Source organism: Scophthalmus maximus, chromosome 21 (assembly GCF_022379125.1).
Source record: "Scophthalmus maximus strain ysfricsl-2021 chromosome 21, ASM2237912v1, whole genome shotgun sequence".
NCBI classification, from domain to species: domain Eukaryota; kingdom Metazoa; phylum Chordata; class Actinopteri; order Pleuronectiformes; family Scophthalmidae; genus Scophthalmus; species Scophthalmus maximus.
Window position 1 is genome coordinate 8,001,776 of NC_061535.1, and position 27,225 is coordinate 8,029,000.

The following is a 27,225-nucleotide window of genomic DNA, read 5'->3' on the forward strand; positions in this document are numbered from 1 at the left end:
TTAATGGAAATAATCATAAGTTGTTCAGTAAAGTTGTAACAAGTTTTAAACATTAGAAAATAAAAAATAAAATAAACTGTTGGAAGTTTTCAGATATATTTTAATAAGTTACAAAAGGGTGTTTGCTCATGTACCTGTTTTTTTCTTTTACATTGACCTTTTCAATAATCTGTCAACCTTGTACATTACCATGAAAAACAGATGCTGTTTAATCAAATGATGCATTTACTATTAATTACAAAGAACATTTACGATTTAGGTTACTGATAAAACTACTTCAGTTAAAAAAAATGAAAAGAAAAGAAAATGAAAACACTTTGGCTATTAAAATATGAAGATGTTATACTAAAATATGAAAAATAAAGCCAGGGCATTTCTAAAGGCTTTTCAGGACAGTTTGAGTTGACCCTGTACAAGTTCAACAGTATAAAGTGGATGTACACCGTTTGTTAGCGGTGCTTCTTAACATTGGCAAACACCAACACAAAGATTCAGTAAAGCAAGTGACAAAAGTCATTGTACAGTATTGGTTTATACACATATTATAAGCAAAATTATTCATTATACCCTAAATGTAACAGTTTAAAATATTCTGACTCACAGTCGATAGAAATCTGACTCAAGAGTTGTGGAAGAGTATTGATGTCAGGTAAGTGCACCAATATAGTTTTTTCCAATGCCATGGCTACATGCACTACCATAACGAATCAAAGAGTTTTTTGGTATATAAACATACAGTGAGCGTGTAAGAACTTAATACAAAATATTCAAATAAAATGTAATTGCACGGTTTAAAAAATATATATAAATATTCTGACCAAGTGCCAGAGTGTACAGATTGGTAAAGGAAATATTGGTGAATCATAATAAAAATATACAGCATTTTAAGTGCATTCTGTTTGTCTGCTGAGAACCAAATGTACATTTCATTCTCCACACGCTGCCCAGAATCTTCGCACACCTGAAAATTGTCTCTGCGGCGTTAATGCAGATGTTTCTTATTCTTTCTCCGACAGAATATGGCACCGTTTCTGAGATCACACAAAATGAGCCTCTCGATGCTCGGCCTCCTGGAGGCGTCGGGGCCGTAGTCTCTGGTACACTGGTTTGGCCTGGTTTTGGCCCAGGTCCTCAGGGCTAGAGCTGGGAGACTGGGACATGGCCACTTGCTCGGCCTCGATGTCCTCCTCTAGAGGCTCATCTACAGACACTTCTATCTCAATCCCCAATTCCTCCTCCTCCTCCTCATCATCTTCTTCCTCCTCCTCCTCCTCGTCTTCATCTTCTTCCTCAGCGCTGTTAGCTGACGCACAGTTCTGCAGCGCTTTAACTTTGCTCCCTGATGGGGGCTTGTAGAAGGTTCCTGGGGGAGGCTGAAGAGTCCTGGGAGCCCTGAAAGCTGTTGTGATGGGGCTATACTTGGTAACATTGTCCTCCCTTCTTAAAGTCCTGCTGGGTCGCACTGCGACAGTGTATGGTCTGTTGGGGAAGATGGTGCCAATAGTGCTCCCGGAGGATCCAAGAGACAGGGCTGATGGCACAGAAGCTGATAAGTTGCTGGGTTCCTCTGCTGCGCTCTCCGTGGACGAACTGGCCACAATTTTGACAGTCCGAGCGGCAACATCGTGTTTGTACTGTTTGTCCCAAGTTCTGCGTAATGTCTGGGTGTCAATAAATGTACTCCGGTAATGTGTAGCCATGCGCAGTTTTGCATTTTCACTTTCGTCCACCTCTTCGATGGGCTCGTCAAAACTTGCTCCTTTCCTGACAGCCTGGTCAGTGCTGTTCCGGGTGTTGTTCTCGTCGACTTGACTTCGGCTGTGTACCCGTTCAGCTGGCAAGCTGATTGGCCTGGAGGAGAGTTTGTTGCGAGGGTGTCGGAGCTGGACCCTGGCGATGGTGATATTCTGGGAACGACAGAGCCCTCTCTCGCCAGGTTTCGGAATCTCAGGGGCACTTGATAACAGGACCCCGTTGAGATTCTCTGAATCCACTTCATCAGCTTTAAACAGAGAGATTAAAAATTGTTTAGATATTAACATGTAAAGTGAAATGATGCCTAATAGTAATGTGAATTAATCATTATCTAGCTTTGAAACATCACTGACCAGGTTCAAAGTCACTTCCATCGAGGCTTGGCTTGGTCTCCTGGACCTCCGCCATTAAGTGAGAAGAAGGAATAATGGAGGAATGTCTCTTAAACACCTTAGAGGTCTGCTGTGATGAGAAAGCAAATGGACAGAAACACCATGAATGACTTTCATATTTAATAATATTACAAGCCATCTCATTTTGCGCATGAATTCTAATATTACCTCCTTTATGTCTCCCAGCGACTTGGAGTGCCTGCTCAGCTGGGTGTGATGGCGGGGCTGGGTATCAACCTCTGTAGGTGAGTTGCCAGTTAGGGGACTGAGGGGGGTGTCAAAGACCATCTCGTAGTGTCTGATCAGGAGCTCCACAATGAGTGCCTGATAGGGGTAATCCACCAGGGAGGAGAGGGAAACCTCAGCATCCGCCTGCCTTGGCTTGATCAGTGTTGGGCCGAAGATGATACCCAGGTTGCTGGCAGTCATCTTATTCTCCTCTGACCACTCTGTCACCCTGGAGGGAAAGGAAGAGGTAGGCTAATCATTTATCAAATTATTATCAAAAACTCTTGTAATACAACCAGAAATGTGTGATATAGGAATATGTGTGTAGTGTGAGGCCCACCGGTGCAGATGCTCGATAAGGAACTGAAGTGTCTTGTAATGAGCTGGCGGCAGCTGCCTTAGCAGGTCCTTGATCTTGAAGAGGACTCGGTTGAGCTCCACGCTCACCTGGGCCGGGGTGACTGGGCTGGGACTGAGCCGCAGCGCCTCCATTTCTTCCACAATGATACTCTGGCTTTCCTTTGCCAAACCAATGAAGTCGTTGTAGAAGCGGAACAGGATGAGTGGCTCTGGGAGCTGCCATGGACAGCATGGGGGGGGGGGACGAAGAGCAAGCAAAGCAAACAAAACAAGGAAGTTAATAATAAACATAGACAACCAAAATATATAAGAAAAAAACAGCGGGGAATTGGGGGATGAGAAGTGGAAAATACTGCCTGTGCCAAAAATAAACAAAGACAAATAAGCACCGCTGCAGTGTTTTTTGTTCAACAGATCTCAGCCCACCTGTCTCAGGTAGAGTTTGAGTACGTTGCTGATATCGTGGGGATAAAGGTCGGAGAGCTCCACCAGGTCCTTTCCATTCTCAAACGCCTGGCACAACTTCTCCACCCGAGACTTGGCACCATTCACGCGGTAGATACCCTTCACGGCACAGAAACAAAATGCATTCAACACATGAGGATTAGATGCAATTTTTCTGGCTCACCATGGTGACGCTGGCTAATCGCAGCTGCCTAATATTAACAGGAAACTCCAAAGAAACAAACACTGAGAGAAGATTTTTTCTTAATATCCTGAAATTAATTGTATTTACACCCAAACATTTTATGCATTATCATTATTTCTCAAAAAAATTACTGTTTAGCCTAATTGTGACTGAAAACTCCAGCAGATTCTACCAACTGAACCGGTTATATATTCTGTGTCGCAGTAATCGGATCCTCGTAAGTGAAGCCAAACAGAAAACTTTTTTTATTTTATTTTTTTAAACTAGAGGCCACAGGTTTTTAATTGTGAGTAACATTCTCATGAACAATACAGCTGTGGTGAGAGAGAGGCCCCATTCTGTCCCAATCGACAGAACTACTATACTCTGTAATAGTAGTAAAACCAATCAAAATCTCCCTTGATCTGACAGTAATCATTTTCTTTCAAATTTGGCTGAGATTACCTTAATGCTGAGCGCTCGGTTCTCAATTTCTGACGTACACTTCCTTATGATGAAGGGGATGCTGTCCTGGCTGTTCTTAGCCGCCTGTGTGAAGTCGATGCCAAAGAGGTGAAGCTTCCCCTGGAGCTTCTTGTGGCCACACTGGATGGCCAGGGTTTCCAGACACTTCTTGTGGCAGGCCAGCGAACACTGCACACAAGTCGACATGCATCTCAGTCCCGCAGAAAAAAGGAAACATTTCAACTTAAAGGCAGAGGGTGGATGAGTAGACAACCTGTATTCAATGTAGCTTCTTAGTAAACTACCCTTTGAATTAAGACAAGAAACAAAGAAGGAGTTCTGTCTGATCCAACACACGTTATGTTCTCATATCAGATTTTAGTCAGTGTTTATAGGCATTACATAACGTAACCTTTTTTCCAGTAACCCTTTTGTTATTGTCTTATTCGTTGTATGTAATAAATATGGCAAGGAACTGGATTTAAAATAAAAGGGGGGGGGGGGGGGCAAAGGGGTGAAGAAGGGGACTCCTCCGAAGACAAACAAAAGGTCTTCAGTTTCCACTGCCCCTTCCCCCGACTGAGACCAGTTGCTGGATTTGGTCTCTGAGGAGAGCTTGTAGCCAAATTCAACTTTCCCCTTTATTCAAATGTTTTGCGGTGGGGAGAGATGGTCTCTCTCTCTCTCTCTCTCTCTCTCTCTCTCTCTCTCTCTCTCTCTCTCTCTCTCTCTCTCTCTCTCTCTCTCTCTCTCTCTCTCTCTCTCTCTCTCTCTCTCTCTCTCTCTCTCTCTCTCTCTCTCTCTCTCTCTCTCTCTCTCTCTCTCTCTCTCTCTCTCTCTCTCTCTCTCTCTCTCGTCTCAGTTAGATTTTTTTGCAAGCCATGACTGATAAAGAAGCCGTTGTGAAACTTTGGCAATGTTCAACCTGTTCCCTGTGGGCTCACCGCATTTAATGACAGGTCCAAACAGAGGATCGCGGCTGGGTTGAGTTTTATTCTAATGATTCTGAAAAAGAATTAAAAAAAAAAGAAACCAAGGTTACCTCCTCGCACTCGGCTCCATGAAACACCACCAGGCCATCACACTCTCGGCACTTGGAGGGCGCTCTGAGCTTCCTCAGCTTGTGGGTTTGAGATGCCTTGGACATCTGGGTGTTTCTAAAGGGACCCGGGGAGCTAGCCATCTCTATCACCATTTCGCTTACACCTATAGAGTGAGAGGTGAAAGACCATTTGAAATCATTGTCTTCCTCTGCCTTGTATACTGTAACTACTTGACTCCCACTAGGATTAGGGTAATTCTTGTACAGAAAAGAAAAGAGATTATACATGAAAATGCGGATAAGATAGGAGACAAAACAGTTTTCAATGTTCAGTCCGACTCACCGTTATCAGAGGGAGAGGGAGGCTCTCTCTCATCCAAGTCATCAGCAGAAGACATGGTGCCGGTGGAGGGGGTTCTGGGTAATCTCCGCTTGAAGTCTCCTGAGCAGTAAGGTAGAACACACCAGTAAGTCCACATTTCCACAGTCACATCCAGTCAGTTGTTTGCTGTTATGTTTCCCGTGCTCTTCGTTACAGTGAGAAGCACTGGGACAACTTTTCTAAATGTAATGCAGCAGGTGAAAAGGTGTGGACCACTACATGACCAAGACCCTCCCCCAGAGAAATGGATTGTTGGGTGATTCACACATCCATTGATTGATTAATGGTTTCCAATTGACTCAAGTTTAAATAATGTTGGTTTTCATGATGAACTGATCAAGGGGCTAAGGGATACACTCTGACATTGTTCACACTCTGGGAGTCGGTGGGAGCATAATAAATTTCACCAGCTTTGATATACTGTATTGCTAATAGTTGACTGACCAAGCTACCATCCTCCTCCTGCTAAAAACATGTGGCAGAAGGAAGGAAAGAGGACTTGGTTTTGACATCTACGATAGTTTATCTAAAGATTTCAGTCAGGCAAGTACATTATAAATACCATGTGTATAACATGCACATGCTTAGAATTGTTAGACACTAAACATTCAAAGCACAGGGAACACATACCAAAAGTTTTACATTGTGACACATAGGTACCGTTGCACGGACACGCAGGAAACAAAGAGAAACCTAACCACCAAACCTACTATTTTGTTTGTGTACGTGGTAGACTAATACAGTTGCATAATATTAAAAAAAGAGGCACCACTGTCAATGGTTGCTAAGGCCCTGTATTCCCAGATAACATGCCAACAAAGTTGGATGAACATCAAGTTCATAGGGGAAAAAATGTGCAGGCCCCAGGGGGATTTAAGACAGTCAGTGCTGAGGAATGTCCCTCCTGTACATCATTTGTCCTGCAATGTTGCTTTATAAATGACGTGAGAACATCCCCCACTGATAATTAAAGATAGGAGTTGAACAAGAAGTGTGGGAAACCCGGTTTATTCGGTGGTAAACATAAAAGCTTCGCAGGAAGTAAATATGTTTTGATTTCCTTGATTGCAAATGTGGCGGCATGCAAAGATTTATGCAGGAGTTTGAAAAGATATCCTAATGTTAATTAGCCGATACAACAACAGATTTAGATGGAACCTATTAGAACCCATTGAGACCGGGTATCAATCTCCATCCTGAGTGATCCTGTCACAAGTACAGGTGTGAAGACACCCAAATGCCTCCTCCTTTGTCCTGAGCCACGTTTTAAGGACCGCCAATCAGCTGACGTCCTCTGACCTGCTAGTTTCCCAATGAATCAAAGTATTTTTACAATTCTCAGCGACCATACATTGCCAATGTCACACAGACAAACAGTATGTGGAGGACAGCTGCTCATCAGTTCATTAGCAGGCTGACCATTAAAACAAACACAAAGCAAATTTGTGTTTTTAGTTTTTATCCTTTGTTAAGAATAATCATTTTTGCAAAGGAGAATAAATTCAGTTTAAGGCTGACAAAACGAAAATCAATTCAGGCACATTTTATGGTAATGTTTGTTTAATGACGCGTGTCTTCATTGCCTTACCTGGGCTTGCAGTGGGCGAGTCCATGGACCGGGACTCGCTGCTCCCTCCAGCACTTTCTGAATCGCTGCACATCCCTCCACCCTGGCTGGCTGTGGCCCAGGGACGAAACGGAGCCTGAATCCGAAGTGCTGGATTTAAAATGAAAAAAAAAGAAGAAAAATACAGCATTGAAAAGCAAATTAATATCATCTCAGTCATTTCATTCAAATTGAACTTTTCTGTTCTTGGAATCCCTCTGAGCCTTACAATTAATATCAGCTAAAAATGAACTTAATTCAGTTGATATATCTGTGGGTTTATTAATAAATGGGGCTTAAAAGATTAAAGTCTTTTCAGTGTTAGCACGATGCTGCCTGAAAACATCTGGGTGGATCCACCTAGAACAGCTAAATAAAAAAAACAAAAAAGCAGCTCCAGCTTTCTTTTGGACGACTGAGAAAAGAGGAAAATGTGGAATGTGCCATCTCTCTTCCACAATAATATTCACACAGTGAAGCTTTTTGTGTCAGGACTCTGAAAGGCCTGACATGTCATATATACTTATATTTACTGACAATGATGACTGTGTTTGACCAGTAACTATATTTGTCCAAATACTCCAAAAACCATTTCAACAGGTTGAGTACGTTTTCATATATTATGAGACACTTCATATAACAGCAGCAGTAAGTATGCTAAATGTAAGCCTGCACACCTTGGATGTCTGTGCTATTGTTGGAACGCCTTTCTGCAATCTTGGTATGCTGGCCACTGATGGGACTGTCCATGTCCTCGCCACACAGGAAGTCAGAGGTCTGCGACAGGTTACTGTGGGACGAGTGGCAGCCACTTAGCGAGCGCTTGTTGAAAAGCAGTCTGGGGAGGAAAACGGAACAATTTATTTCATTGCGGTTATAAAATCCTTCATGAAATCCTGACATTACAGACAATGTTCGGTAAAACCTTCAAAAAAGCTGCTGTGGATATGAGTTTTTGTGAAGGTATGCTTGGTGGAAATGACTCATGATAAGAATTTTTGACTGCTACTGTATATTATCCCATTAGTTCCCTGAATGACCAAGATATCATGAGATCAGTCCCACTTCACCATCAAAGACAGCAGTTAAGAGTGCAACAATGATTAACTGACTCAGATTGGTTCGGCAATGACTAATGTGCAAACCATGCCAAGCATTGTTAATGAAAGTATCCCCCTGTATCACACAATATACAATATGTAGGTCAGTGGTCTATATTTAATCTTTTGAAGACCAGTGGCGAGGATGCATATGTGAATGTGTGTGTCGCCCAAGCTGAATTCTTTTGATCAGAGGGATCAGAGTTGGGGGGAAAAACTAATGCGAACAAAGCACTCTCTCATTTCCATCTGTGTGCGCGCGTGCTCGTGCATGCGTGCGCACAACCAGTGTCAACAAAATTCTCGGAATAGGAAACCAAAGCTTTCACAAAACCTGGGTGCTAAAAACTTCCCAAATAAAGAACGACTACCATGTTTGTTTGTTTTTCTATTTTAGTCAGAGATAATGTGCATCTGGATTAAAAGTCGTTGAAAACTTCCAAAGAGATTCAGTGAAACTGACGGTAAGCCCAGTGCCCCAGCTCCTCTCTCCCGTGACCGCAGTCATTTCCGCAGGAAGCCCCTGGCCAACCCAATTGTTTTACGGTTTCCAAAACAAGCTCATTCCACCTCACCACGGGGTCTACAACACCACCACTGTATTTACAACCACTTGATAACCATAAATAAATGCTCATCCTCCAAAAGAAGTTGGTTATGATCATCAAAACCATCATGCAGAGACTAAACATTTCTAATGAATTAAATGGAAAAGTGAAAAAAAACTGTCTCACTGTTAACCCCTCTGAAAGCTTGTTATCTGTCAGTGATAAAAATCTGACAGAGTAACGAAACACTGATAACAGCGGTTTGATGTCTGAGTTAAATTCAGGCACAAACCTTGAGCCCTTTGAAAAGGGTATATTCCTGTAAAGTTCGTGAACTGTAGATCTATATTGAGAAACATGCAAGAGGGTGTGATCAGATGAGGTCGACCACCACACTATCTCGATGTCTCACCCTGTGCTTTGCGTAACAGCAGAATCAAACGAGAGGGACTCCAGACGAGGCCCGTCGGCGGGCAGACCCTTGACAAAGTCGATGTAGCGCTGGCCGGGCTCGTACTGCTTGGCATTTTCACACAGACTCTGGTGGTTGACGGGGAGGGAGACAACCTGGGCTTGTTGGAGCTGGAACCAATTGACCGTCACCTAGGATGAAAAACAGACATTAATATTATTCTACTTCCATACATCTCTGACACGTGGTTTGTCTTGGAACGTAGTACATTGTTTCTGTTATTCTTCTCAAGTCTAAACTTACAGCCTTGAGGGTTAGGTCACACTGAGAGACCATCTCTCGGATCTGAGTGATGATCACACCCTTGGTTTTGGCCAGATCCACTCTCTTCTCTCCAACATCAATCTGACAAGCTTTGCAGTGCTCCCTGGCCTCCTCCGCCTGCCAACAGAGGAAGATCAATTAGTATGATGAATTTGAGAATAGGCCGACAAGTTTAGTTTCAACTTCTGCAAGTCACATGGTCCGCAGTTGGTCAACCAAAGATGCTCATGGGGTCATTTAATTTTCACAATGCAGAGCGCGTGTCCCTTAAGTCTGTTGCTGGCTGATTAAGAAAAACACATTTGTGCTGCATTAACCCAACAGGAGGTGCTGTACCTTCTGCAGGGCCTCCTCCTCCAGCCTGCGCCTCTTCTCTAGCTGTTTAGCTCCCGCCGCTCCCCCCGCTCCTCCGATCTGCTCCTCCTCCAGGCGGCTGGTGGACACCTTGGCCTTCTCGTATTCCTCCTGCCGCTGGACCTGCAGCAGCCGGGCCTTCCTCAGTGCACTTTCTGCCTCGTGCTGGAGATGTACACATAAAGTTAATACAAAAACGCACAGATCTAAATATAAAACTTCACATACAGCACAAGTACAGCATTGTTGTATAGACTAAGAGCATCTGACCTGGCCACCCCCCCTTGTCTGTCTTCCACTGAAATGAAAATCACTACTTAATCACCATCTTAACTCAGTTTGCAGTGATACACACACAGGAAGCTTTAAAAACACACAATTATACAGATCAAACCAAAAGCAGGTGTGTTTTATAACTGATGTTAAACAAACCCAACACAAACACGGCAAACTTGAAAAACTTGACCACGTGGCTAAACAAAGCATTTGTATGGATGCGTATTACTCTGTTCATACATTCTCAGACCAAGTCAGCAGGTCAGGGAAACATCTTTAGATTCTGGATGCAGTTGTTTCGGGCCCTCTTCAAAGTGTAACCCTCATGACCATCAACTCACCATCTTCTTTTGCTCTCTCTGCCACTGATCCTTGACCTCTTTTCGTAGTTTGTCCAGTTCGTTCTTTCTGGCTAGGAGAGGCTGGAAAGAAACACAATCCCCATGACCAGACAGACACACACGGACAGTAAGTTCTCTTATTTCCATTAAATAACCCAAGACAAAGTCCCATTTCAGAAATGCAGTGGTTGTTTTAATGGATTACCTGCACAAATTTGTTGCTTTGGAGCACAGCCGCAGTGTGAAGTACCAGCTGGCTGTATTCAATGTCATTTTTGAAAGCGGTCATGTAGATCTCACGGAACGGCATGAATTCCTTAAATGTAGAGGAGAAAGTCTTAATGCGGATCCTTAACAGCCGAGAGGTGGCAGTAAAATTAAATCAGCAGCAATACCTACTCACCTGCTGACTTGCAAGCGTCTTGGCAGATTCTGCCATTTTGGAGTAGCTCTTTGCACACTCGATTTCTGCACATAGATCACACCAAAGTCAAAATAAAATTACTTGAATTCGACATCAAACACAGAGCTCTCTCTTATTTTAATACATATCTGACCGAAAATCATTTAAGCATTTTCTGATTAAATCATACAATGCCCTTGAGTCATCAGACAAATCTATGAAATGAATCAGCAAATACAGCATTAGCAAAAGTGTATGTGTTAAACAAACAAGCTGCCTGATAACACATGTCCTGCACAGCTCGACTCAGTGCTCTGTCGCTTTGTTGACCAGGTATCATTAAGTAGTGTACCGAACAAAAGCGCTCACACTTCAAATTCAACCTCAAGTCTGGATAAGACCCTAGTTGATACCAACATTTGTGCTTGAGCTAAATTCTGTGCCTAGAGATGATACATATGTAGACTTATTTACATTTTAATTTTTTTTATGATCAACTGAATGTATGAATAGAAAATACTTAATGTCCCACTGAACAAAGCTAATGAAACAACTTAAACTATAAAAGGGGACATAACAATTAATAAGACATCAGGAAAATTATTTGCTTGTATGTCCAATAGGATAAAGTGATGTGATGTAAATTTCTATTTTTTGCACGTACATATATTCTGTTTTTCTTTTTTACTGACAGATAAAGTATACTGATACTAATTGTTTTACCTGGTAATTGAAATGTTTTGTGGACAAGCTATATCAAACTCTTATTCAAGCAGATTTTTGAATCTCTTATAGCATGTCTGAAGGGGACATGACTTGAGCTTGACTTTTGTACTTCCTGAGTGTGGTAGGTGCAACTTTGCTGCCTCCCTACATGTCAGAAATATTGTTGTATTTATACCTCCATTTGTGACCTAACTCACCCATGTTAAGGCGCTTTTCCACCCATGCCAGCAGCTCTTTGGTGTACTTGCACCAGGCCTTGGCATAGAGCAGCGCCGACTCCACCCCGCTGTCCTGCCGCTGCAGCGTGCGGTCCACCTCTTCGACTCGAACTGGCGGACAAGGCCCTGTGACAACCACAGGAATCCCACGAGGGAGATTGAAAAAGGCGGGCTTACAATTGACCCGCAGCGACCAGCCCCCATCCACCGTGCCTCTCACCACTGCTGGACTCATCGTATGTGTGCTTAGTTAACAACATCTGTGACTGAGTCAGTAAGAAAAGCCCATATTGACCTTGCCCGAGTGTGATATGGGCTAATACCATTTGAAGGTAAGTAATGCTGACAGAAGACTGACCGCTAGATGTATTAATAAGTGGTTAAGGAGACTGCTCATCAAGACTTTGAGGCAGTTGTGCCCTAACCTCGGATAACCCTACACACTGCTATGGCAGTGACAGATTGACAAAGCAGCTCAGCTCAAGATGGATTTTTTTTTTCTTCCAACAAATTAGAATGATAAGTTACCCCACACACTTGCAAAGAGCAGCACCAGAGTACAGTAACTGTGTGTTATAAAGATCTGTCTTACCTGGCGGATCATCTTTCTCTGGACCGGATCCTCCAGATTCCACAGAGAGGTTCTCAGAAGACTGGAAAAACAAACCAATGAAAAAACAAATCTATCAAGGGGGTGGATAATTTTCCTACTGAAAGCACGATACGTTGCGCAAACGTTCTTAAAACAAGGCTTATCAGAACCTTGACTTCCTCCTTGGAACACAAAAAAATTACTGCAGGAAAACAACAACACCTAGAATTCATTCTTCATTTGCAGAGATCATTGCGTCAACCTGCAAGCACTTGCTTAACCCCTGAACCCTGAAGCCTGCTGGGTAATTTTTGTATATTCAGGGCAGTAGGCCACATCCTAATGTTAACAGGACGGTGAATGAACTAATGATGAATGAAGAATGGGGGGCAAAGAAATACACTAATACCAGCCTTTTAGTTTTGATGCCAAGTACAGCTTAGGTACGGTCATTTATCGATTTGATACCTAACTTGTGCTGAATTAAGTGGATCTGTTTGATTATTATGGACGCCACGATAGAATATAAATATTGCACTTTTCTTACCCTGCTTCTCTTAGTCAGGGGGAGCCCCAACACTGATCCATTCTCTACATCTCCCATAAGGAAGTCAGACACTCTGAAGGAAAACACAAACACAAACCAGAAGACTTCGTTGAGAAAGGGTGAATAGTATCAGACAAAACATGCAAGAGGAGATGGTTTAAATTCACCCGCTCTTTAAAACAAATCCTGGCCGTTGATTAAGAATCATGATGAAGTCAACTCATCTGCAATTTAATGGAATAACAATGGGTCAATCAATGGGAATCACAGTGACGACGTCATACTTACACATTGCCAAACGTGAATGCCAATGTGTCGATAGAAGTGTAGATGTCTCTGAAAAGCTTCTGTTTGTTGTCGTCGTTCACCTCCTTAAAGTTCACTCCTGTCAAATTGTGATGAAGCAAGATAAGAGTCAAGATTTGGTAGCTAACCTTAACTCCTGCACACTGAAGACATCCTGTGATTGAGGCATGAATCCGCTGGCGTGATTCATCATCCTGTGCATGACGTCAAGTGTGGAGTCAACAAAAGTCTCTTCTGAGTCATGCTCTACTCCTCAAATCACACAGAGCCCAAGAACTGTTCACTTCATATCTCAAAAGGGCAGACATTTTGAAATTGAAAAAAGCCCCTCGGGGGCATCCAAAGACAACCGTGTACTTTAAATCAGAAAAAGATAAGCAAAGACTGCAAGTGTGTATATTTGGCTGTAATCTGGAAAAGCAGTAGTTTCCTGCTGTAAGTATAAACAGTGTGATGACTGAGGACAGAGAGGGGGGGGGACAACACCAGTGTAAATACGACTGTAATCAGTCTTCACAATAAACTTCCTGTCTTGACTGAGCAGAGAGAAAACAAACAGGGAGCGAGAGATGCTCAGAAAATGAGACCAAACGCTGGTCAGCAAAGTCACTGCTCCAATCCGCTGCCTCCGTGATTTCCTCAGCCTTACCTACTTCTTTTCGACAGAGGCAGAACAGGACACTTATGGATGAATCACAAGCTGGAAAGAGTCCAAATGTTATTGAGCTAATCGGGAATGGGTTTTTGGAAGTTTACCCGAAATAGAATCTTCACTTCTTTGCCTACTACCCCCCAGGACCTCAATCAAATATCCAAATAGTAAGACGTTTCCTTGGTAGCTATTACACATTGTCAAAGAAGTATACCAATCAACAAACAACCAAATACCTACCTCAAAACAAGTTTTTCGTCCTCTCCTGGTAAACTGATAAGAGACTCCTTGATCCCGGCTCATAGCCTCTTAACACCTTACATACGCCACCAAAATAAGTTACGTTTCTTTTGGGGCTGTAGCAATTCCTTTCCCTATCCAGCAAAAGGTAAATAATTGACAGAAATATATCCAATGCAAAAATTCTTCTCTCTGACGCGGACACAGGAAGTAGAAAGGCTTTGTGAGAAGGGTTCAGAAAAAGAATTTTGATGGGCCCAATGTCCACAGTGCCAATGTCCACAGCGCCTCTTGTCAACTCCAGACCAGCCACTGTAGCCACCACCATTTAAAGCACGCAGCTCTCTTGTGCCGTTACATCTCCTCTTCTGTCCAACCCCTACCCCCAACAGGACATCCTGAGGCTTGCTGGAATACAATGCCAGTACTCGCTCAGGCCCCAACCAGTGGTCGAAACATGGAAGTTACATCATCGGGGAAAAATGGTATTGTTTCACTGGAAAAGCACAACACTCTCGAAACACTCATCCGCAGCAAAGTCCTACGCAGAATTCAAATCTAGGGGGAACTTTCCTTCTAGTAAATAGTAATTCGAGGATGTAACAACACATTCATTTATCCATTGGTTGGATATGAAGCATCATCGGATGGAGAAAGTCTGTCAGAACAACTAGTTAATCTAGTGTTGGGGTATACAGTAACTAAAGAGTGTGATGACGTTTTACATCAATTCTAAGAATAAAACTTCCTGGTCACATGACACTTCCATAAATTTTACGATGGTAAAAGTTTCCATCTTAATGTTGTGCAACATCAAAAGCAGAACGTCTGATAACACCTTGTTGCTGTGTGCAATAAGAAAGAAATTCTGGCCACCTAGTGGCAGAAAGGCATTACAGGATGCTTAACTGCACACACTTGTAAAAGACAACATAAATACAAATGCTTCAAATGCTAAATCTGTTAGTTACTTTCTATTCAGCATAGGCACTTGCTCAGATATATCACTAACAATGGTTTGCTTAAATCAGTCTCTTTTAATAATACACTTTTTTAAACCTTATTTTAACCACATTCTAAGAGGCATTCAAACTTACCATGAAGGCATCCGGACCTCTCGAGAATGCCTTTTAACCTGTCAAACCATATTTGAACGCTGCCACAATTGTTATGTTCCTCCATGAAAGAGGGACGTGCATGCATCTAATAATTGTTTATGGCACATACACCCCCGTGTGTGTGTGTGTGTGTGTGTGTGTGTGTGTGTGTGTGTGTGTGTGTGTGTGTGTGTGTGTGTGTGTGTGTGTGTGTGTTTGAGACTCTAAATATTTCAGTGAAGTGAAGCTACATTCATGACTCCTAAAACTTTGCTCAGTTCCCTGTGTCACCATTTCTTATTAAATAAAAGCATTTCAAAAAGCTGTGCAGCCCTTCAATGCCACTCTTTACAAAGCAAATTGACAGGAGGTATACTCTAGGGATTCTTGTGTGGCGGCCAAGTTAAGAATTGACCTGCATGCCAGATCATAATCTCAGAGAATGAAAAACTGAAAAGGATTCCTCAGTGTAGTTCCCTCTAGACTGACAGATGAAACACAAAGGACACCCGCTTCTTTTTACCCCTTTATTCAGGTATCTGACTCCCAAATATTATTTCCCTACTCTCTGTATGGGGCCTCAAACACATGCTGATGCATTCTAAGCACTTGAGTGAATTCTGAAGAGCTGCATTGCTTTGAAGCTGTACGAAAACTCCTCAGAAACATTCCCTAGGAAGTTCTTTTCAAGACAGTGTGAGAGCGAGGACGTAGTAATAGTGAAAGTCCAGGGGGGAAAACTGTCAGTGGAGAAGGGGGGAATGAGATAAGCAGAGACAGAAAACAGACCAAAGGGAGATCGGAGGAGTAGCTGGTATGTTTTGCAGGAAAGCCATGAGTTATGTGTGTGTGTGTGTATGTGTGTGAGGGAGAGCTGGTCATCACAGCTCACCTTTGACCGTGGCGATGACGGTTCCAGCTGTACTGAGGATGTCCACAGAGTTGAGGCTCTGGTGCTTGTTGATAATGGTCTTTAGGACTCGCAGCAGCTCCCCGAGTCTCTCATGGACTGCCTGATGGAGGCAGTCCTGGTGCTCTGGAAAGTGATAGATAGAATTATTATACCACTGGATGTATATTCATCTTCCCTCAGTCATAAAATCACCATCAGCATCATTTAAGGTACATACAGTTTAGCTTGTAATAAGCAGTGAAGCTGGAGTAAATAACTCCCTAAGTTAGACAGTAAACTACATGTATTGACCTGCTGGTAGCTGAAAAGGCCACAACAATAAGATATAGTTTGAGGGAAGCCTTGTGGTTTTTACCCAGGATGTTATTTACAACATAGACTAAGCCCTTAGTTGCACGTATGAATACTGGATGCAGTATATGGGCTACACATACTCACGTCTTACATTAAAGTAAATAAGGACTGTCTCAACACATCAATCAAAAGTACAATATTTTGAGCCATTCAAAGCCTGTTAAAAACAGTTAATTAGAGTAGTTTTAGAACCCCTACACCTGACCTACCATGTCATATTGAGAATTTGAAAAAAAGTTCTGATCATCCTCATCAACAGATAATCAAATATTTTAAACAATAGTAAAGACTGTGAAAACATGATCGAACATCAAGTAATCAATTTTTAATGGCTTGGTCAACATTGTCTGCAGTATTTCCATGGGGAATCATTACGTACTATTTCACTCTTTGTTGACGGTTTTAAAACATTTAGCTGTCAAGCCCCCATCTCATTGACACCTACAACATTATCCATTAGCCAAGTTAACAGTATTGATCCAGTGTAACTCTGCCACAAGGACACAATCACTGCACAGCTAAGCAGCTTTGTTAAGATAAAGAATTGCAGCGTAGAGTCTAGAAAATTACTCTGCGAGGTACTATTGTATGAATTATCTTACATATTCTTTAATTACAGAACTCTATAAATCCTCAACAGACTGGACCTAGAGACCAGCTATCTGAGAATCTCCCCACTTTAAATGAATGGTGCAACAGGATTACTACATGACATTCCAGCTTAGTTGGTTGAAAGGGTGACCATGGCAGCCATGTCAGACTACTGCCATCCATTCACAGCAGCTGTAGTCAACAGTGTAGCCGCTAATGGTCTGTCCAGGCAACAAGGCCATACAGCAGAGATGGCAGAGGGATTGCACACAACTCAGCAAACCTACACAGAGAACTAACATGGCAGTAACTCAACATTCAAGTGCATAAACAGATGTGACCTCCTCTGGCCTTTTCTGCAATTAGCAGCTAAACCAAAGAGATTATGGGAGCGCAGGTATGTGGTTCTGTGTACAAGACAGGACTTAACAAACTGTGAGTCATCACCATTTACAAAGGGACAAAATGCACTTTGCGGTCAATTAACCTGGATTATGTGCTTTTTTGGCATGGTTGAGGGGTGAGGTCATGACTGAGACAATGTAAATGAGTATACCAACTAAGGTTAAAGGTATTTTTTATCAAATCATGGGAAGTGAGAACTACAGGGTAGTGTGACTGCCTTCTGACACAGTTGGCCATCCTTTCACGGGGGTGACTGTTACGAAGGGAAATTAAAAAGCAAAGGGTCACATCACTGTGCCACCTCTCTCTCCCCTCTCTCACACACACACACACACACACACACACACACACACACACACACACACACACACACACACACACACACACACACACACACACACACACACACACACACACACACACACACACACACACACACACACACACACACACACACACACACACACACACACACACACACAAAATTGCCATTTTGACTAAATGTTCCAGTGCTAGAATCCCACGGAATTCACGGTAGGCTGCTTGGCAGGTTGTTCTCATTTTGTGTTTTTAATGTTACACACCTGTTGTCATATGTGTACACTAATTTACCTTAATAGTTTTTTCCTGCTCTCACACACACACGCACACACAAAAGCACACACGCACACACGCAGAATGGATACGGGCAGTCAAAGCCACATTTTGTGCTGACAATCACCCCGGATTACCCCTTCATGGAAGAGGGGATCAGAAAGACTTTTGCTGTCTCCCCTTTTTTCTTTTTTTCGTCAGCCCTCTTTTTTGGAGTGGGACAAATACTGCCGCCAGAGAGACTAATAATGCTGGGTCTGTGTGGCCACCGTGACAATGCTAGCTGAGGCCTGACCCGGAAATCCAGCCAACTGACCAGCAGGTGACAAGTTCACATCTATGGTTCACATTGATTAACAGGTCACAACAGGACCACAATAATCAAACAATAATTATGGCGTGTGGAAAAAAAAGGGACCCAATATGCAGCCCAACTCGCCCACTGTCAAAAAGCTGTAATGACCACATTTGAGTGTTGTCTGTGTATACATGTATTATTCAAGCTTACCAACAGGACTCTGGCACACCCCTGTTTTACCCTCAATGAATGAGACGTGGCAGCCAAATTGTGGCAAATTACCAGACATGTTGCTGCTTCTCTGACAACTTCACATCAACAACGGCCCAAAACCCAAAGACCTGGACTGATTGCGTAAGGAGCAATAATTACAGAAAATAACACCACAAGGAGGTCAAGAGACAATTCCAGGTGAACAACAAATACTTGACACAAACAAATCAACTCAGTAAACAGACAGCTTGAAAACCCAGGACACGCTAAAATGATTGAATAAGACAAGCACCAATCCCAGACTGTTCCACGACCACTTGAAGTGCTCTTTGCCAACATGCACTGCGGATTCAAGCTCGCCAAAAGCTTCTCCACAGGACCTGGAGAGTCCTATCCTTCTCCGTAGCAACCATCTTCATCCATCTTCATCACGTCATGCACAGCTCTCTCCAGTGCCAAGGACCTGGTGTTGTTTTGATGATGAAAGCCTTGTGTCCTACCCACGAGGCGGGAAAAGGGCCAGCTGTGTGCTTCTGGCACAACCGCACATCGAACTGTCTGAAACTTAATACCTCTATACAATCAATGCACGAGGGTGCACAGAGAAGACGTTCTCATTGATGATTTCCACTGGCTCTAAATCAATAAAACCTGAAGTAAAATGCTATAAGGGAAGTCTGCTAATAAAGAAGACACACGTCATCTAGACTTTGATGAAGCAATATATAAAACAAAAAATAATAACAATATGTTTCTAATATTTTTATCCTTTGCTGTTCAGAGCCCAGTCTTCCCAAAGACCTTATCTCTCACAATGATTTGATAAGGGTCAAAGTTAACAACAAGCTGGTTCACCCCTTAAGCTCTTAATTGATCCCGGCCAGTTTAGATCCCATTTATGGGAATTATGTGTTGAATGACAAAATACACACAATGGCCTAAATCATCCCCACACAGGCTATACACTCCATTCACTGACCGAGTAACTGAATCCCGAGTCCTGGAGGCATCAAGCCTGCACAAGCTAGAGGTTTATTAAGGACAAGCCCAAACCATGAATGCCCACGAGACAGAGGGTCTTCCTTTGCAAAGCTCCATAGGCTGCAGTCTTCAATGGCGGCTGTGTGGCCTATTGGAGCATCTTAAATGGAGGCTAATTAGCAGGACATTATGATTGCGTCCACCAGCCCAGCAGGACACAGGATAATGTACAGAGACTGATTATTTAACCCCTAAACCGCCATTCTGGCCGAGAGACAAAGGAAAGAAGGCTTGTTCCCACCGGGGAGAGCTGGTTAAAGGAACAACCAAGTATAGTGCATTCTGTTTCAGAAGGGGCATGATCATTTTTAAGGCGGGAAAGTTCAGAGTGGTCTTTTCACATGGAAATAGAAACATTTTGCAAATAGTTAAGTCCATCTGTGAACCGACAAAAACAAGGAAGTTACTGGGAAGATCATTCCGTCATCTCCAGGGAAGACCCGAGAGATTTAATTGAGGACTGCCGAGAACTCACCGCTGTCCCTGGGGCCACGAGCAAACAGTGGGACTGGTCGCCTCATGGGCCTGCCACATGAAGCATTTATGGAACAATAAATCACTACGGCAGCTTTTTTACTTTTCACGGGAAAAGTGTGCGTGCGTGCGTGCGTGCGTGCGTCTTTGTCTATGTGAGATGGGTAGAGGTTGGAGGATTGTAAGGAGTGACAGGGGAGGAGGAAGGGGGTTGTGTGTGATTTGGGGAAGTACTCTCCCTTGGGATTTGTCCCAAATTTACCCCTGCACCCCACATCCCTGCTTCAGCGTGGGTTATGAGAGATGGAGAGAGTGAGAGACATTCCTGGGCATAATAAGCCCTGGTGAATGAAGGCTACAGGGGGATCAGACTCTGATCCTGATGAGAAGGAGGCCGCGGATCAGGAGCTGCTCAGAGGCTGCCAGCAACACATTGCCAGGTTTTTACTTCATTAGCGTCATGGAAACCCAACATTCCAGCCTCTTGTTTGCGAGCGGGGATGGGAGTTGAAGGAGTGAGGGGTGGAGGGGGATCCATAATGAAAACATTGTCGGATCATTCACCATCGAGATGACACCTCAATACCAAAGCATTCTGATGCCGCTCGGGTGCAGAGACTCACCAGCATCGACATGTCACAGACGTTCATTTATTGTTATTTTACACAGTCTACGCAGCTGTGGATTTTTGTGAAATGATTTCTGGACCAAAGTAAATGCCCCTATGTCAGTCCGGTGTTAAACTGCAGAATGAATACAATGATCAAGCTTGGTTATTTGCCCAGTTTTAAATACATCAATAGAACTGGATCTACCGATGTCACCCAACAGACTAAAAAAGATGAGCTCAATTTTGCTTTGGAAATTCACTAGATGGGTCATATTCAGTTGCACAAAATTAAGAACAGAAGGCAATTTTATCCAAGAACAAAAACAAGATAACTGTGAGGAATCACACTATTTAAGATTTAAGCAGTTCAAAAGGTGAAGGTTTTTGCAATACTAAAACATTTTATGGACTACCATGTGTGAAATATATGATATTGTTTCATGAGGCACTGAAATGATGCTGATGCTTTTCTTGATGTGAATCATAAGGGAAGTCACTCACTTTTCATTCTTAGCGTGACACTCTGATCCTCAAACTTCCACTAGGACCTGACACAATATGACTTGGCAACATTCCTTTTGCGGTGACCCTAGCTATGTTCAGTCATGCATTGCAAATCATGGGAGCAATGTATTATGTATGCTTCAAAAATTTGAGAGAACGGAGGGGTGCTTATTGCCACAAAGCAAGTGTGAAATCACTAAACATGTCACAACTGGGGCTGCAGAGGTCCGATCAAATGGAGGCACCTCACGGCAGAGGGGGCTAAATAGGTTGTTGGACAGGCTAGCCATGACTAATGTCAATCAAAACCTCACCATGTGTCCCATAGAGTCAGACCACAGCTGGACATTCCTGCTACTCACCCCTTAAATAACCAACCAGGACTATGTAGTTGTTTCAAAGAAATTGGGCATTCATCAAAAGCTATAGTAAGACTATAGGTTTTAAGGTGCTCCTTTGAGTTTTGCCCCCTCCTCAAAAGACTTGCAACCAAATGTGGGTCTAATAATCAATCACTGTGTGACTGAGTAACCTTTGTTTTGTTCAAATGGATTCTTCTTTAATTGGCTAGGGTGAAATGCCACATTCTTTCACGATTCCCTCCGACTAGTATGACATCTCACAGCTAAGTGAACTTAACGTTTCAATCAAAATTCAAACTATTTGCCCAAATATAAGGGGGTCTTGCAAAATGGGTCCACTTAACCTCTGACACTTGGTCAGGGTCACTGCAATGGGTGGCCCATACAGCCCTTGATATCTGCCCCCTCAACATACTTCCTGTGGTCGGTGGCCCTGGTCCACCTCTGTCGACAGACCACCGGCGGTCCACTCCACGGATTAGCAGATTACATGCAGCTGGTAAAAGGCAGGGGAACTTTGCCTTCCCAGACTTCTGCGCTCATAGCGAGGCATTCCCTGTTGATTCACCTTTGAAGCCCTTTTTCCCATGACTGAACGCACAAAGACCTGCCATTTAAAAAAGAGCCCTAGGCTAGACACGCAGCACCTTCCATCTAGGTGGGGGGCTTTTATGTTCCCATTCTGCAGGCTACTGCCTTTGTCAGGCTTGTTAGCTGTTAGCTCAGGAAACCAAAAGCCAACGAAGAATTATGCTCAATGAAGGCATAAGACAGGAAATGTCTGACATTAAGTCTGATATAATAGGGAGGAATAGATTATATAATCACATATTCCAAATTTTAATAATAACATGTTACCTGCTGGTCAGTTGGCTTTAATAACAAAGACCACATGCAAAGATATTGACAATTACCCTAAAATCCGAGGGTGAACTATCTTGTCAACAGATAGGTCTACCCATATTTCTCTCTTTAGTCATTTGCATATAAATAAGATACCCAGTCTTGAATGAAGAACCCCCCTCTTTCATTTCTCTTTCGTCCTGTCTTTCACTGTGAGGAAAGACAGGCAACTTTTCCCTCCAGATATCTCCACACATCACCACCATTGGCACCGCCTACTGTTGATGCAAAGTTCTAAAAGCTGGCATTTCAACTATGCTTTCTTTAAGAGAAACTGCAAATCCTCCCACAGTGCAACCTCTAGTTGGCATCCAAACAGGTCAGGCATTAGCCTGAAGAGACTATAGTTTCTCTGCAAGCTGTGTAATGTAGGCAAAGAAAAATTCAGCGGGCCAGGGAGTTGGGAGATCAGTCCAACAAGGCCGAAGACGGGCCCCTTTACTACACCTGTCAAGGGGCAGAACTGGGATTTGAGGGGGCTGAAGTTGGGGAGCAAACAGCATTGAGAACAAGAGGACACTGTTCAGCTTTAGCAGCATCCTAATCCTGAGAAAATGGCCTTTGTGTGCTTGAGAGCTTGCAAAGAAACCTTCAAAACAGTTATTCTCATAACTGTCAAGGACTTTAATTCACTCAATGTGCTGAATAGAAAAAAGCTTTTCTAATTCCAAGTATCTCTGTCCTTTGGATAACAACGATGGTTTGGGGGCTATGCGCTGTTTTCATTACATAAAACTGCAATTGTGTAGAATTAAATTAAATCAGTTTGGAGATCAAGAAAAATACCACAAAAGTTCAGGGTTGAGGAAGCATTGCTGATTTACATCCTATCAAAGATCCTAAACATTTTATTGGCAAGGAGCCTCCCTCGTTGATGGGACCCTGTTATGAAATATGCTGATTTAGAGGCTCCTGATTTCTGCACAAACAACTTAATTTGAATCCCACTTCAGCAGCTCCACATTTTCCCTGCTGCCCTTTCCACAACTCAATGGGATCTAATTTGAGTCTCACAAAACAGGCCAGAACCCAATCGGTCGTGGCCATGCTTCACGCTCAGTCTGTTTACCTTCACATCAAACAGGGGCTCTCCTCCTTTTACTGAGCACAGCAACTGAGTTCCTTAACTTCCAGAGTGTTGCAGACAAAGACAATGGGTGGTTATCCTTCTCTCTCCCCCATCACCCCCTTTGGCCTTTAACAAGTTATGAGCTGCAACCCAGTCACATGCAAGCATGCCCTTGGGTTGGCTCTCGCAGAAAAACAAGGCCAATTACGCTGAATATAGCCCCTACTATGCAGGGATTTACAATAACAAATGATGCAGACATCTTGACAAGTCTCTGTGAGGAAAACATTTTAAAACCTGATTTCCCAAAATGTTGTTCAAAGACTAGTTAACAATGTGCCCTGTGATACCTGGTCTGTGCCATGAGTAGCCCCAATCAATGCTGCATGATAGAACAGGACAAGTGGGTTTTTCCAGGAAACAAGAACTGCATTGTAATAGCCGTCACTGACCTTGATGACATACTGTAGCTGAATAAGCACCTGTCACCTGCAGCATCAAAACTGTTTAGATTTGCTCTTGCATAAAAACTACATAAACTTGAATCAAGGCAGATGTTATTTACAGGGATTTATAATTTACATCCTATTCATGGAAATATAAACCAATCATTTAATTATTTATAAACTACATTGCCCTTGAAGATGGTTTAGGCTTCAAGTGCCTTGTGTGTCATCTAAATGAATTTCCTCCACAAAACCTTCTTCTGCACAATCTTTATATTTAATCTTTTGGTGACAAGTTGATGAGTAACAAAGGTAATTTTGAGTGCTTGAATTTTATTTATGATTCAAATAATTTGGTTGAATGTGGTTTATAAAACGGATGGAAAAACTGCCCATGAAAGTTTTTCAGATGAACCTTTTAAACACAAAAACATACATTGTGTTTGAGTTGTTGATAATAAAACGTAACTGAAGATAATTGTATATACATCCATATCAAATGATTTTATTAGTGGATGAATAATTTGCACCAAATGTTTCATTAAAAGGACAGGATGTCAAATTAATGCTGCCTCGCCTAATTCTACATAATTTTAATCCAATGCAGGAAAGCCACAGATTCAACGGCCACTTAATCTTACACAGAGGATACATTTTGCCGTCTTTGTTGCAAAGCTTTAATCCAAGAAGGGCGAGGGGAGGCCTTCTGATCACACTAAAAGGGGGATGCTCGTTAAATTTTGTATCTTTCTTCTGAGTAAAACATTGAAGAAAGAAAAAAACAAGACTACAATAGTATATTGGCATGCCGTTTTGTTTTTTTACAGTATGTGTGGACAAGACAATGAAATCTTTATTATGCCTATTGCTTTATAAGAAGCCTGCAGTACTGAGTTTCTCAAGTCCAGCCCCTAATCAGAGCCCACACTCCTTGCCTTGTGTAGTGTGGGAATCCCGGAGTTCCATCTTAGTGTGTGGCAGACATCGACAGCCTCCAGCAACAAAGCTAGCCTTGCAGAAAAAAAAAAGTGCCCTTAACCATAAATCTCCGTTGTGGGGAAGGAAGGAGAGACACAGAGAGAGAGGGAGCTCCAACTTGAAAACAACTTACAAATCTTCAAGTGGACCTAGGCCATTAAACTGGACACGTCGGCACCGTTTTGCCACCTGTATACAGCGTGCCATCATTGCACACATTGTTGCTTGCCAAAAGGCAGATTTTCAGCTGACAGTGCTCCGTATAATTTATCAGTTCATGTTCTGTTTCCTCAGGCAGAGGATATAAATGGACCTGCCATATGTCACGATTCTGTGCACTTAATCCTGGCGGGTAACAATCCAAAGATCTAACCCTCGCATGTCAGCTAATGCAACGACAATGTCTGTGCTATTAAACAAGGATCCCCCCAAAACAATTAAGGTAATGCAATAAATCCTGTGAGACAGCTTAGTTGGCAAGATAAGTATACAGTATTAAATCGAGATCTTTGGATAATTTAAGGACCACTGATGTAATTTGATCTTCAAGAGACGACTTTAAAGCCAGGAAGGGTGGTTGTCTTGCACTCTGCATAATTTACAGTGGCTTTAAATATGTGTGCAGCAAAAGAACCATAAAAGGAACTTTTCGAAGGCAAGAAGAAGCTTGCAGTGCTGTACAGTGGATCCCAGACCCAGCGGGACAGACTGTCTAAACAGAGCACAGTTACAGCTATTAAGAAAGTCTGGAATGGTTAGTGAAAAGCCCAAGTAGGGCTAATTTTAGGCTGCAATTTCACAAGGGGTGATTTAGAATACAAGTCCCAAAAATACCGTTCAGGCTTTCTCTGAGGACCCAGAAAAAAAACACTTTCCCACCACACTTTAGCATCATAGTCAAGACTTCCAAAAGGAGAAAAAAAACAACAACACTTCATTCCCACATTTAACAGCATATTTCGACTAATGGCACAAATACAAAACATAAAAACATTTTTGGTTCCCTGCCACGCAACGGTTACTCACTCAGTGGTCAGGTGCATTATAGTGTATCATTTCATTGTACATTACATAACACCTGTGAAACATTTTTTGCAGGTGCCTGTTAATCATTAAAACCCAGAACCACATGTTCACTGAGAAAAGAGAGCCTCCGAAACCCACACTGATTAACTGAGGACACTTGTGACTCAAAGCAAAACATACAGCTGACTTAAGTATATGGGTGCGTGTGAGTCACACATTAACGCTGACAAATTAAAGCGGTGACTAATGATGATGGAGTTGTGGTACAGCCGTGCCTTTGTGCACAGCAATCGTCCGTAGAAAGACTGGTTGAAAAAGTGCAATATTTGAGAGTTAGTCAGGCAGAATGACAGAATGATGTGCTGTTTTGCCATTAAAAGCACAGAAAGAAAGACGTAAATAATGGATGGTTGAACACACATATCATGAGCACAACTGCCGACATGGAGAAGGATGTATAAAGCAACAGGTTGGCGTTCTGTACGAACCAAACCCAGAACCACAAGGCAAAGTGTAAATTTACAGCGGTTACAATATGTCAGCACAACAGCAATGAAACCACAAGAGATCAACCAGAGACCATCTGGCAAGTAGAAATTAACAAGGAACTGATCCGTGAACACGTAGGCAGCTCCAGGTCTCAAAGGGAAACGGCATAAAGTGATTTAATTTCTTAAAAAGCCAACAAGGATCCCATACGTCTGTTCTCCTTAAACACAAGATCGGTCGTCTGTAATTGCAGAATATTTTGACATGTGTTCATTGCATACATGCAGTGTGGCATTCAATTTAAAAAGCTTTCCTGTTGTGACACACTGTTGTGTTCAGCTTCTCTGAGCCAAATGCTTGCTGGTGCAGTTTTGGCTCTTACGCCGCAGACACACAAACAAGTCCATCATTCTGCTTGGCCGCATGAAACACTGATGACACACCTGTCCCGGGCAGACAGGGCAGCCACAATAATACACCCTCACTCCTAAAATAGATCCATGCAGATGCACAACAATCCACTGCAGCAGAGCATGTTGAGTAAAAGGAGGTATGGGCCGAATGTTCGCTACGCTGCGTCTTCTTATGGAGAGGCCCCACTCACCGCCAAACACAAAAAGACCACGGGGACCAGGTCTCCAAACGTCCTCCGTGAGACCCCCCCCCCCGGTTAGGAGCAACCTTCCAGATAACAATCCGCTCCAATTACTTGCATGTCCTTCACGAGTGGTCACTGGACGAGGCCACACGACCTCAAGAGAGAATGTACATATCTGTTCCACTGTGGAGATGCCGGCACAGGTCCTCAACGTCGACCTGACAACAACGACGGCACGTAAACAGTTTCTTCTCAGGCACGAGTAAAAAAATAAAATAAATAATACATCCAGTCATGCCTCACTGACTCGGACCACAGCTGAAGGGACACGTCGTACGAAATACCATTTAAGGCATTGCTAGG

At 42.9% G+C, this 27,225-nt stretch overlaps 1 protein-coding gene across 3 annotated transcripts in view; it reads right to left on the reverse strand.

The window, feature by feature from the left end:
- Window positions 1-82: 82 nt before the first annotated feature.
- The window catches only part of arhgap29a (Rho GTPase activating protein 29a), a 31,111-nt gene continuing 3,968 nt past the window's right edge, over window positions 83-27,225 (reverse strand). The window contains exons 3-23 of one of the 3 annotated variants that reach the window (XM_035619034.2): window positions 15,887-16,030; window positions 12,988-13,084; window positions 12,700-12,772; window positions 12,153-12,213; window positions 11,540-11,686; window positions 10,617-10,681; window positions 10,419-10,529; window positions 10,214-10,294; window positions 9,579-9,761; window positions 9,222-9,359; window positions 8,919-9,109; window positions 7,536-7,696; window positions 6,841-6,969; window positions 5,214-5,309; window positions 4,871-5,034; window positions 3,829-4,017; window positions 3,162-3,299; window positions 2,716-2,951; window positions 2,316-2,604; window positions 2,109-2,217; window positions 83-2,002 (exon numbers count right to left, since the gene is read on the reverse strand). In XM_035619034.2, coding sequence (XP_035474927.1) covers window positions 1,038-2,002; window positions 2,109-2,217; window positions 2,316-2,604; window positions 2,716-2,951; window positions 3,162-3,299; window positions 3,829-4,017; window positions 4,871-5,034; window positions 5,214-5,309; window positions 6,841-6,969; window positions 7,536-7,696; window positions 8,919-9,109; window positions 9,222-9,359; window positions 9,579-9,761; window positions 10,214-10,294; window positions 10,419-10,529; window positions 10,617-10,681; window positions 11,540-11,686; window positions 12,153-12,213; window positions 12,700-12,772; window positions 12,988-13,084; window positions 15,887-16,030 — 3,767 coding nt within the window. In that variant the 3' untranslated portion in view covers window positions 83-1,037. Of the gene's footprint in view, window positions 2,003-2,108; window positions 2,218-2,315; window positions 2,605-2,715; window positions 2,952-3,161; window positions 3,300-3,828; window positions 4,018-4,870; window positions 5,035-5,213; window positions 5,313-6,840; window positions 6,970-7,535; window positions 7,697-8,918; window positions 9,110-9,221; window positions 9,360-9,578; window positions 9,762-10,213; window positions 10,295-10,418; window positions 10,530-10,616; window positions 10,682-11,539; window positions 11,687-12,152; window positions 12,214-12,699; window positions 12,773-12,987; window positions 13,085-13,897; window positions 14,750-15,886; window positions 16,031-27,225 lie in introns of those variants that run through there. The other 2 variants (XM_035619033.2, XM_035619035.2) reach the window with 2 other exon arrangements.